Raw genomic sequence first — 13,201 nt, forward strand, 5'->3', positions numbered from 1 at the left:
ATAGGAGGATATCTGAGAGAGCTAGATATATTAAAAAGAAAAGAAAAGAAAAGATTGTTTCCATTAAGAGGAAGTGGTAAACTACTGAAAATTCTGAAATGATAAGAACAGTAGTTAAGTGTTAGCATACTGATCTGGCTGGGTAATAAGAGAATGGGAAGTGTGGATAGGTCTGTACGTGGGAGCATTTGCTATGTGATCCAAATGAGACTATAAGTTCTCATTCACATACAGTTAACAGCAGCAGAGGTCAATGTGAGATATACCATAAGGGCCCTCTCTCTCACCCGCTTTTAAGTGACTTGATGTGAGATGTAAAAGGAATAGAGGAACTAAGGAAGACTTATAGGTTCTTGGTCTGAACAACTGCCTGAACAGTGTACACCATTTATTGAGATGGGGACCAATGGAATAAAGGCAGGTATATAGGGGATCAAGCAGAAGTCAAGGAAAGAGTAAAGAATTCAGGGTGCTACATATTATGTTAAAAATGTAAATATCCAAGTGATGATGTCAAGTGACTAGGAATACCCCGTTCTGAAGCTTAGGTCCTCTATTCTAAGATGTAGAAATATGAATTCAGGAATCATCTTGAGATAAATAGAAAACTAGAGTAGGAGTTGGAGAGAAGTTGAAGGGTCAAAGGAGGATAATTTTAAGATGAGAGACATGATAGCATGTTCTAAGCTTAAAGAAACAATCCAATAGGGAAGGAAAATGGTGTCTAAGCAAAGTTTGTGAGTAAAATAGAGGTGACAAGGGATGCTTGAAATTGGGAATTTGGAGGTTGTTCATTTATAGTGATGAAGTATGACCATGGGAACTGAGTGGAAGGAAGGGTTGCTGAAAGTGGGAAGATTATTGAACTCAGTGGTCAGGTGTTGATGGGTCATCTAGATTGACAATGAAATCTTCCAGGAGGATAACAGAAATACCATTCGATTTTCAGTAAATGAGGGTGAGTGTCCTGGATGTTGATAACAACACAGTCTGATAGCTTATGCTTCGAAGGAGAGAGGAAATGAGATCTGAAAGCATCATTGAGGAACATGGAGGAACTCTATACTATCTCCAAGATTATGGTCTTTATTCAGTGGGTGGGGAAAAAAAAAAAAAGCCACAGCCTGAGAAAGAGGCGAAGGAAACCGTGTTTAGGTTTCAATTAGAAAAAGGGCATGAAGGGACATTCAATGAAGAGCTTAGGATAAAAGGGATTTGGTAGGTGACAGTCCCCGAATTCCAGAGGGCACAGGGTTTGGGAGTGCCTGGAGAAGGTGGAGATTGGGCCAGATGAGGCAATGTCCACTGCCACAGGAACATGGTTCAAGGGCATGATGGGATTAGTCCTATGGTCTCCAAGAGTAAGAAGTGTGAATCAGTTCTCTTAAAGTGTTAGCCTCCCAGGACTGGTATCTTAGTCTTTGGAGGGAAGTGAGTGATATCAAGGCTTATGGTAATCATCATTTTCAGAGCATGAAGGCTTTCAAGGCTCCCTTTTTAAACCTCTGTGAGTGATGTAACAACTGGGAAAGGGACAGGTCTTCATGGAGCATATGGCTCTATGTAGACTTCTCCTAAATTTTTCTGCTGGTGAAAGTCATTGTATATGGCAGGTGGAGGGGAGCAAGGAAGCCTGGACACCATTTGAGATCTTTATTTTATTTTATTTTATTTATTTATTTGATAGAGAAATCACAAGTAGGCAGAGAGGCAGGCAGAGAGAGGAAGGGAAGCAGGCTCCCCCCTGAGCAGAGAGCCCGACTCGGGGCTGGATCCCAGGACTCTGAGACCATGACCTGAGCCGAAGGCTGAGGCTTAACCCATTGAGCCACCCAGGTGCCCACCATTTGAGATCTTAACAGAAGGCTTGAACAGAGGCAGCCATGATGAGGATCCATTGTAGAGACATAGGGATGGTGAAATTCCTGTGGACCCAGAATGCTTGTGGAATTTTTTTCCCATTATGATGTTCTCTTCTTGAACACAGGTCTCCTTCACAAGTGGGGCCAAGGCTAGAACTATACAGCCTACAATTATCAGTTATAACCTTGAAATTAAGACTGTGGTTGACGGGACGCCTGGGTGGCTCAGTTGGTTAAGCAGCTGCCTTCGGCTCAGGTCATGATCCCAGCGTCCTGGGATCGAGTCCCGCATCGGGCTCCTTGCTCAGCAGGGAGCCTGCTTCTCCCTCTGCCTCTGCCTGCCACTCTGCCTGCCTGTGCTTGTTCGCTCTCTCTCCCTCTCTCTCTCTCTGACAAATAAATAAATAAAATCTTTAAAAAAAAAAAAAAAAAAAAAAAAAAAAAAAAAAAAAAAAAAGACTGTGGTTGAAGGTATTTCCAAACTCTGATATGAGTCTCTAGTCTCAGGTAAATCTGCATTCTCATGGTCACAGAAATATTTTATTCTCATACTCTCCAACTATATCTTCACAATTATTCAAACTAAGTAATCTCAAGATGACACAGGTTATCCACAAATTATGAGTGCCGAATTGATCTCCTATGGAAAACGAACCCAACTATTACATTGACTGGTGATTCTTTTCCTATACTTGATGGCTATTTACATGAAAGTGACCTAGAGAGGCAACATAAAGAAAGAAAAAAAAAACTGATCAATATGGGTATTGATTCTTTTATATATATTTTGCATTAATTTTTTTTTCCAACAGCCATATGAAGTGGTTATTTCCTACTAATTACAGAGATGAAGAAATAGATTATCAGAGATGTTTGAAAATTTCCCCAAGGAGATGTCAGAAAAGCAGCAGAGCTGAGATTAAAATCTGGAGTTATCTAACCTGAAAACATGTATTCTTTTAACCACATAAGAACCAAGAATGCTGGCAAAAGCAGCTGGTGACCCTTTACCAAATAACCAAGCAATCAGCTTACAGTTACAGATTATTTACCCTGGGCAGAGTTCTGTGCTGGGATCTATGGGGAACACACAGATAAATAAGGCACAGTCCCTATTCTCCAGTCTGAACAAGCTGTTTGGCAAGACAACCTGTTTGCAGAGGTGAAAAAAGTTAAATAACCCCAGAGGACAAGAATGTAACCATTGTCCCTGCTTCAAGAATCAAAGTATCAAATTCTGTGATTTCACTGTGGGCTGAAAGCTTCACATACATGGTTGCCTTTGCTCAAGTGAAAGAAAGTGTCGTGTAAAGTTAATGTAACAACACCAATTTTTTTCTCATTGTGAGTATTTTAAAAAATTGGAAAACTTGATAATATTTCAGTACATTTCTCTTTTTTGTCTTCTCAAAACCCTTCACTTTAGTTTTGTTTTTACAAAATTGAGTTCTTGCTGCATATATTGTTTTTCAACCTTTTTTAATTAAACATGATAATATAAGAAATTTCCCACGTTAAAGGAAGTTCTTTATCCACATAAGGGTTAATGGCATTATAATTAGGATAGAAAGGATCTGAAGACAGGGAAGGGACCTTCAGGCACAGGCGGCAACATAATCTGAGATGAAGATTCACTTTGGACCAAGTCAGCATTGGCAAGAATTTGGTTCCAAATGGTCCTGGGGATAAAGGGGTTAATCAGAGGATTAGGCAGAGACCACATCCTGAAACCTGCCACCTGGTCCCTGTCCCTTTACAAAGAACTGCTCTTCAGGTCAAGCCAGTGGAGGTCAGAGGAAGGACACTGGAGCATCCAGCATGAGCACTGAAGAATCCAAAGCAGATTTGTTTACTAAGCGGAAAGGGATCCACTGAAACAGACCGGAACAAAAGGGTTTTTCTTTACAAACTGGTCCCTGACCCTCGCCTTTAGCAAAGGTTCCCACTTTTCTTGGCAGGCTTTTACTGCTCGAAAGCCAACTACCACCGAGCTGGCAGGGAGCATATCCTCACCGGTTGTGTGAGCCTGGTGGCTAAGGTCAAACGTGCCATTTCAGAACGGAAGTTTGGGGACAGACCAATATAGCAGCACTTTTATCGAAAACTTTGATGATTTTTACAGCGTTCTTTTTGAAAAAAGGTTAAATTGGACATTGTAGTACAGATGCGGCAATTTGAGGAATTCAGCTGCTTGAGAACTCCGGCCCCGCTACGGAGCAGAAGCTTTTGTGCTAAATATGACCCCACTTACCGCCGAGGCTAGTGGAGGAGCAGGACTCTCTGGGGGTATCTTATTTTTCCATAAATCATTATTCTTTTCTTCAAACCCTGAGCACTTACTGAGTCTGAGCTCTCATGAATCTTGTTGAGCACGATTTTGGAGATTTTCCTTCCTTTCGAAATTGTTCATTGTCGGAGTTGAATACACATGCAAGATGCTTGGCATTGCCAAAGAGGACTTTTTTTTACTCAAAAGAGCCAAAGCGTGTGTAAAATTAAATAGCCAGAAATTAAATGCAATTCCTAAAGTGTTAAGCATCCTACTATACCAAATAAAAGTTAGAAATATAATCTTATCTGTATCATTTTTGCCTTTTATTATTTTATTATTTTTGTCTTGTGTCCGAAATTTTTTTAACGTTTTTTGTTCCCATAGAATATTCTGAGAGTTCACTTTCTTTTTTTTAAAAGATTCATTTATTTATTTTTGAGAGAGAGAGAGAGAGAGAGAACCCTTGCAGGAGGGCAGAGGGATAGAGAGACAGAGAGAGAAAATCTCAAGCAGATCCCCTGCTGAACTCATAGCCCAAAGTGGGGTTTGATCCCACAACCCAGAGATCACGACCTGACTTGAGCCAAAATCAAGAATCGGATGCTCAACTGACTGAGCCACTCAGGCACCCTCCAAAAGTTAACTTTTGGCTGACTAAAAGACTCACTGTTAATTTAGATCTCACCTGTCCACCCTTTGCCATAATTTTTAAACAATTGAAATTTCTTAGTGTTTGCTTTTTCATTCATAAAATGAACAGTCATCACCATTGTCATTGATTTTTACAGTAATTTACTATTGTAACAATAAATGTATATTTATACTTCAGTTGAATTACAGAATTCTAATGTACAAAGCAGGGAAGGAGACTCTCACTACCAACTGCAGCAAGAATGCTTACGTAGACTTAAAAGAAAATATTCAAATGTTTACAATATATCTGAATGACTTGCCTTGATTAAACACTGATCAGAAAAGATGGTTTAAGTCATGGGGCCAGTGATTATGGGTGAGTTTAGGAATGCAAAACATGCTGCTGAAATAGGTTTTGACTATTTAGTCATTTCTCTAAACTTGAAGCATAAATGAATGCGAATTCAGTAGATGCCATGGAAAGGATTTAGTCAGAAAGTGTGGTTTTGAAACCGAGCTTTGCTACTTTAGCTCTATCTGTGTTTATTTAGCATCTATTCTGTGCTGGGAATTCAGTCAAATACTGGAGACAGATTGATGAGTGAGAAGGAGACCCTCTTTCTTAATGTCCTGATAATCTGGGGAGTTGCAACAGTTTACTCCTCTGCTCTAAGCTTCTGTCCCCTCCTCTTACCTTGCAAGCCTCATAATGATATTAACAAAGGTTAAATGAGATAATGGGGGTGGTCAATATTTCTTGAGCTGTATGCATAATATATTTATTAATATTCTAACTGTCCCAACCATTCTATTGGTTAGATGGTCTAGCTTCCTAATCACAGGAATACGCTTGGAGTCCAGTGCCTGGTTTGAGTGTTCATTATTGGGTTGTCTTGGGTATGCAACCCCTCTGCTTTTCCAATTTACAATGAAATTGTGGAAGTTAGATTGCTTCCTTTGTTGGCAATTATTAGATAATGGAAGCATAGAATTCAGCATAGATTCTAGCACATCGTAGGTACTCACCAAGGTCAACAGTAATTACCACTCAGGACAATTTATACCCAACTAAGAAATAAGAGAATGTAGGAAGATAATATCATTTACACAAGGCCACCCAACAAGTTGCAGAGGTGATACTCACCCAGGATGACCTGTTGCCAAAGTCCTTATTTCTTACATTTTGGGTTCTCTAAAAATATTTTTGTAGATGTAACTGTTGGATAAACTTGAAGGATACTGATTATGTTAATCAATACTTTTGATCTTTCTTCCTGGCTGGAGCGCCTTCCCAGTCCACAATTTCTTTGCTCTCCGTCCACATCGCAGACCACCCAATTGGATCCACCAGAGGGTGGATGTGGCCTGACAACAGGCAAGGCCACATTAGTCCCCAGTCTCCAGCTGCGTCTCCACTGAGAGGGAACCATTCTTCCTCACTGAGACTGGGAACTCTGATCAGATGGGTGAGCCAAGTTCCGGAAGACTGCGGTGGCCTATGAGCACTCTGGCTTCTCCTTCTCACTGAATCAAGCCAGAAAGCGGGCTCTTGGGGTCTGATTTGTTTGTCTCCATGTTTTAGTTTACCGAATTGCTCTCTCACAATGGCGGAGAGGTCACATGGATCCGGCAACTCCCAAGGAGGCCAAGAAAAGAGCAGGAGAGAGATCCTGAGGTCCACCAAGAGGGTGTGGGCTCCCCTAGATGAGCAGCTGCCTCCTGGCTCTGAGGAGGAAAGCCAGAGTGTCACCATCCCCACACTGGGTGAGAACAGGCCCTCAGGGCTATTGAAAACATTCTGCTGTGGGTGCTAAGGGTCGTGGGGGCGTGGCTGGGGCCAGATGATTCTGGAACAAACACTTGGCTTTGAAGATACCAGTGTTCCTGGCAGGATGCTACAAACTTCTATGAAATGGGCACTTCTGACTTCCACCCACACACATTCAAAACACACATCTTCTTAATGGAAATAGACCAATTTCTCCCTTTCTACTCCAAGGTTCCCTCATCTCAAGTTCCCCAGGACCCTGAAGGGGCATGGAATCCATGCCAGAGACATGACACTTCCTTCAGAACATCAAGCATTCTATTGAAAGGTTCTTTTTGCTGGGTCTTGCATGAAGTGTCTGCAATAATTTTAATAGTTTAAAGAGTCGTAAGTAGGAAAACATTTTTCCCTCCGCAGTGATATAACTGATGGTATTTCTTCTTTGCCCACCACCCAATTCATTCTACCTCTCTAGAGTCTCTAAATTGAAAAATAAGCACCTTGCATGCCTACTTGGCCTTTCTGGTTCACCAGACCCCTTGTGAGGGGCTAAGTCAGGTACTTCACTGTTCGGTGGGATAAAGTCAAAGAAAATCAGCCCAGAGTAGCCTGTAGCCAACCAGAAAGGAAAGAAATATTTATTGGGAAATGCTGCTTTTCTGTCCTCTCCTTTTTGCCCTTTGACTATTGGTTAAGCCAGTGACAAAGATCCACCTTAAAAGACTGGTGCCTTTTTAACACAGGGTGCCTTTGGCAATCCTGGGACTGTAGTGCAATTTGTCCCTGGAATGAATGCAAATTTGGTTTAGAACCTGGCAGAGAACTCCTTGCAAATACACATCACTGGCTAGCTGCCTTAGGTAAACGTCGTGATTCAATAAGGAGAGGGTCCATGGTGATCTATATCCGACAAGAGAAAGACAAAAGTCTGGTATGCTTTCTCACTCTTCATGTTCACATTAAGGCAATTTAAAAATTATTCTGACATCTCTTGTACTTCAGTGTTATTTTTCTTCCTTTTCACACTTTTTCTCTTTCTTTCTTTCTTTCTTTTTGTTTTGATGTCAGTCATTTGGCAAGTTTATACTTCATTCTCAGGAAAGACTGATTATGGAAAGCAGGAAGTTTTGCCTTGGGAAAATAAGTGAATATGCTTCTAGAACATGTGCCTAACTATGTAGGAAATAACTATGTAGGAAATAACTATGTAAGAGCTATGGGTGGTAGCTGGATAATGGGGTAGCGTTATTTTAGCTGATGTGCTTTGACTGATGGTCTGTTTCTTTCCACTTCATAGAAGATTCCAAACAAGCAAGTATTCAGCAGTGGCTGGACTCTGGATTCTTGTAAGTGTTTCTTCGTGCCTTTACACATATCTCTTGCAAAAATCTGTGAAAACAATGTGGGTAACTCTTCTGGGGCAAGGTGAGACAGGCCTACCTTTTCATTTTAACTGAGTGTATGAAGGATCTCCCTATTATTGCAAAAGTTATATATCAATTTTAAAGTACTCAACAGAATACTGTTCCAGTCCCTGCCTGTTGATTGCTTTTAAAAAGCCCCCCCGTAATAAAGCCTAGCTTTGCATTTACTCTCATCTGTTTAATTAAAATGCAATTTAGTATAATTGAGTTGTACACATTGTTTGACTCGCAATATTTTTGTTTCTTTATAGGGTATCTGTAAATGAAAACTTTCAGCAAGTCATCGACCACACTGGTAAGACAAGAGAACCAGAAGCATTTAGGCTTTGTGGACCTGAGTAAAATTATTGAAATGTTTATGTAAATAAATCTTCTTAAAATGAGAATTATCAGAGCTTGTTAGAAATGGAATGGATCTCAAAAACCATTCAGCTCAATTGCTTTGTTTGATATATAAATCAGAGGCTCAGGAAGGATAGGGGGTCATCAGCAGCATGTGGGGTTGCAAACCAGGCCTCCTGCCACATCATTAACTCAGACTCTACCAGAAAACTCACTGGGTTCTATGAAGACATTTTGCAAGGATGTAATTATGGAAATGCAATTGTCTAACTTTTCCTCACACTGTATGGTACTTTTATGTCTAAATCTAGTTTCTTTCTATTCTCCAGTCTCAAAATTATATCCTCCCTTTCTAATGGTGCATTTGTTCTCAAAAAGAACAGATGACTGAATTCTACGGCAAACGGTGAAAGTATGTATTTCTGACGCAGAGAATGTATCACACTTGTTACACTGAGATTTGATAAGAATATTATAAAAAGAAAAAGAAATTAATTGCAGATCTCACAGTTCCCACATTCTTTAAAGAAAATACTGTATTTCATAGAAATATGATTGTAAGATGCACTCACAGTGCCCCCTACCCCCCCACCCCGACTGGCTCAGTTGGTGGAACATGTGACACTTGCTCTTGGGGTTGTGAGTTCCAGCCCCACCTTGGGTGTAGAGAGTACTTAAAAATGAAAGGAAAAGAGAGAGAGAAAGGAAGGAAGGAAGGAAAGAAGGAAGGAAGGAAGAAAAATACATTCACATGTTAAGTACCACTCAGGAAAATGAAACAGCAAGCCCTGGCAATTATAAATGAAAGGCAACACTGACTACAAGACACTTCCTGATTTCATAGATGTTAAGATGTGACAAAATGCGTGTTTTAAAACTGATGAACCACCATAAATAATGTATGTTAAAAAAATGACATAAATTAGGAGTTTAATGATTAGAGGGGAAAACTATTAGTCTACTGGTTACTTACTTGGCTGGTTTTAATTATTTCACTTCCTGCACTGACATCTTAAATTAAGATTGACCACGGGCTACAAACTAGTTTAAATTTAGACTTTTTTTTTTTTTTTTTTACTGAAAATAAAAACAAAAAACCAGGTATATCATTGAGATTTCTCCTCTTTCCCCAAGCTTCTTAATTTTTTTTTAAAATATAAAAGTTCCACGATCCCCAAATCTCTGAAGATGTTTGCCAATAAACTGAATTCTCTATTTATAGTAGTACAGAATCAAGAAAAGGCAAGAACTTGGGGTGCCTGCCTGGCTTCATTGGTAGAGCATGTGACTTGATCTTGGGGTTGTGAGTTCTAGGCCCACACTGGGTGTTTATTACTTAAAAATAAAATCTTGAAAAAGAAAGGAAGGAAGGAAGGAAAGGACTTAAGAAATGTAGCCAGGATGGGATGTCAGATTCCCCTGGATGTTTCATCTTGCCCAGGGCGTGGTGGGAGGCCTGGTACTAACTCTGGGGTTGTCAGTGACTGTATTATTAAAAGCTTCACTTCCCAGAAATGAGACACCCTGGTCCTTCCACCTCTGAATCGTGTCGATGAAGTGTAAAGGCACAGACAGAAGGTGCAAAGCTGGAGGAAAGAAGGGCTAGCCCAGCAGAAACGCACAGTTCCCACTTGCCAGGTCCTTTATCTTCAGCGAGGGTTTTAATAATAATGGAGTAGCCTCTTACAAGTTTAATTGAGCCTTCACTTTTACAAGGCTCTTTATGATCTATCGTATTTTAAACTCAGTAACCTGTGTGGGAGCAAGGCTGGTATTCATCTGAGCCTTGCAGGTGAAGAATCTGGGCCACAGAGTGATCAAGCACCATGACTTGGGGGCCCAGCGGGTTAGAAGTGGACAGAGGAGCTCGAAGCCCAGCGTCCTATCAGCCCTCTGCCTGCCGGTCACAGCCACGATGAGACCAATAAATGCGGAGTTCAGAGAAGCCAGCGGTCATACTGAAAACATGTGGAAGCTAGAACAGGACGAGCTGGTAACCTGAAGGTCGTGGTGAGGGTGGCAAGGAGAAGAACCGTGGTGAGATGAGAAGAAACCGAAGAGAAGAGAGAAGAGGGGTCACGACCTGAGGGAAAATCCCAGAACACCACGTGCAATCCTAGCATGACCCAGAGTGGTACATTTGTTCCTAGGGCCGCTGTACCAAATGACCACTGACTTGGTGGCTTCGAACAGAAATTTATTCTCTCACAGCTCTGGGGGATGGAAGTCTGAAATCAAGGTGTGGTGACAAGGTCATTCGCTCTCTGAAGGGTCTAGAGAAGAATCCTCCCTTGCCTCTTCCTAGCAGCAGGTGGTTCCCAGAAATTCTGGGCATTCCTTGGCTTATGGTGACAATCCTCCATTCTCTGCCTCCATCTCCACACAGCTGCTTTTCCCTGTGGGGGGAAAGCTTTTGTCTTTTCATAAGGACATAAGACCCACCCTAATCCAGTATGACCTCACCTTTACTAATTATATCTACAAAAACCCTATTTCTAAATAAAAGACACATTCTAAAATGAGATTTCAGGAGCGCCTGGGTGGCTCAGTCAGTTAAGCATCTGCCTTCAACTCAGGTCATGATCTCGGGGTCCTGGGATCGAGTCCCACATCAGGCTCCCTGCTTGGAGAGGAGTCTGCTTCTCTCTCTGTCCCTCACCCCACTTGTGCGTGCACTCTCTCTCTTCTCTCAAAAAAATAAATAAATAAAATCTTTAAAAATTAAAAAAAAATAAAATAAGATTTCTGATACAGAAGTTTAATTCAACCCAGTACAAGTAGAATATATTCTAAGGCTGGTTTCCCTCATTGATCATGCCTGAGCCCTTCATACAATGAAGCAGCAACCAGATCCAAGTGGCTGCTCATCTTATAGGTGACACAGGGCCCTCTATAGGAAGCATTCTAGTGGCCTCCAGGTCTTGGACTGAGTCCCAAATAAAATGGGGAGGGGGTAGTTGGCATAAGGCTTTAGGGATCCTATTGCTGAATTCCTTGTGAGTTTAGAGATGGCCAAGTTGGGGTGTTGGCCTTTTATGGTGACTCTGGCTTTCATGCTGCTCTGTAGCCATCTAAAGTCTCATTTTTATTAAACTAGAATCTGGCCCAGGGCGCCTGAGTGGCTCAGTGGGTTAAAGCTTCTGCCTTCGGCTCAGGTCATGATCTCAGGGTCTTGGGATCCAGCCCTGCATCGGACTCTCTGCTCAGCAGGGAGCCTGCTTCCCCCTCTCTCTCTGCCTGCCTCTCTGCCTACTTGATCTCTGTCTGTCAAATAAATAAGTAAAATCCTTAAAAAACAAAAACAAAAAACAAACAAGCAAAAAACCCCTAGAATCTGGCTGGCCTGTTTCCCATTGTGCTCAGTACCATAACGCTAGATGAAAGCCTTAACCCTGGGCACTTCAGCATCTTCTTCATCAGGAGAACTAGGAGGAGAAAGAAAGGAGTATGTGTGAAGGGCACACAGCTTAGGTACTTCACCTATATTATCTCATTTACCCAAACCAAGATCTCCCAAGGTAAATATTACTGTCACTAACTTTTGCAAGCAAGAAAATGAGACTCAGAAAGGTTAAGTAACTTGCCCAAAGTAGGCCAGTGAGTAGGTAAGGGGGTCAAGATTTGAATTTGGATCTGTCTGGCTCAGTAGCCATATTGCCTCTCCAGAGGCCCAGGTCATTTATGCTGTGTGCTACGCACGGGAGCCCCCAGCAGGAAAGCAAGGCCTGCATCTACCTCCCTGCGAGGAAAGTCAGAGGGTGAGCATTGTGGCCGAGTTTACTGGCGTGTACTTCTCTCTCAAGGTCATCTGGCTCTGATGCACCTGTCTTCAGAGCCACAACACAGTCCTCCAGAATTTACATTTTTTGGAGTAGAACTAATTTTTTAAGTCAATTGAGTAGTGTCTTTGGAAATGTAAAATGATCATACCCAGAGCTCAAAAAAAAAAAAAAAAGATGCATCAAATAATTCCTCTGGAAAGCCACATGAAGGCTGGCTGGCAGCTTGCCTCCCATGACTCACTGAAGTATTTCACAAAGGATGGTGTCTCACTGTCTGTCCTGTCTTCTGACAAATATTGGCCATCTTGGCTGAGTGGTCTGGCAGTCTTCTTAAGTACCTCCAGAGTCTTGTTTGCTCAGTGCATATGGGTGACTTATAGGAAAGACCCTTATGGGCATCCTTCCATTTTTTGGCTTTTCCCTTTCTGAGAACCACCACCCCTGGTGCAGATCAGTTCCTCATACTGGTCACCAACAACATAAGCAAACACAAGTTTGAGTCTCAGTTTGTGCTCTCTGAGGATCTGTGAACATTCCTATATCCACAAACACAAAGGTACAGTCGGAACCTCTTTGGGGTCACTTGGGTTGCTAAACGGTACGTGGTCATGGATGTGAAGGCCTGTCTTAGGCTGCTGATTCTTCCTAATCCCAGATTCCATATTAAAACTGTGTATAAGAAAGCCTAGGGAGAGGAGCTGGGTTTTGACAAGCCCATTTCCACCACTGGGGAACAAATTAGACTTCGACACCTTTGCCCTGTGAGAATACATTGGAGTTACCCTGCTGGGACGGACACCTACATGAATGCCTGTGTCACTGGGGAGCTTTAAAAATGTGTGCTTGTTTAATAACACAACCACACATAACTGTGAGGGGAGAAAAAACAGATGCAATGTCTACAGAAAAAAAAAGTTTTTGTCAAAGATCGCCTTGGAACCATTGATTACCTGATAGGTGGTTAATTCATTTGTCCTTTCGATATTTAGATATTTCTTCTCCAGTCCCCAGAGAGGTCCTTGAGCAATAAAGTTACACCTTTCCAGAAGGAATTTATTCAATAAGAACTACAAAATCAAATTCTAAAATCTGTGGCCTATAAGATGAGGTCGATGCAA

The 13,201-nt window shown here is 41.6% G+C and overlaps 1 protein-coding gene across 1 annotated transcript in view; it reads left to right on the plus strand.

Moving 5' to 3' along the window:
* Positions 1 to 6,368: 6,368 nt before the first annotated feature.
* The window catches only part of ITPRID1 (ITPR interacting domain containing 1), a gene marked incomplete at its 3' end in the record, with an annotated part of 69,464 nt that continues 62,631 nt past the window's right edge, over positions 6,369 to 13,201 (plus strand). Inside the window, exons 1-3 of the mRNA XM_080818945.1 lie at positions 6,369 to 6,531; positions 7,833 to 7,881; positions 8,211 to 8,254. Coding sequence (XP_080675071.1) covers positions 6,372 to 6,531; positions 7,833 to 7,881; positions 8,211 to 8,254 — 253 coding nt within the window. The 5' untranslated portion in view covers positions 6,369 to 6,371. The remainder of the gene's footprint in view (positions 6,532 to 7,832; positions 7,882 to 8,210; positions 8,255 to 13,201) is intronic.

The sequence above is a fragment of the Martes martes genome (assembly GCF_963455335.1).
Source record: "Martes martes genome assembly, chromosome: 11".
In the NCBI taxonomy this organism is placed as follows: Eukaryota; Metazoa; Chordata; class Mammalia; order Carnivora; family Mustelidae; genus Martes; species Martes martes.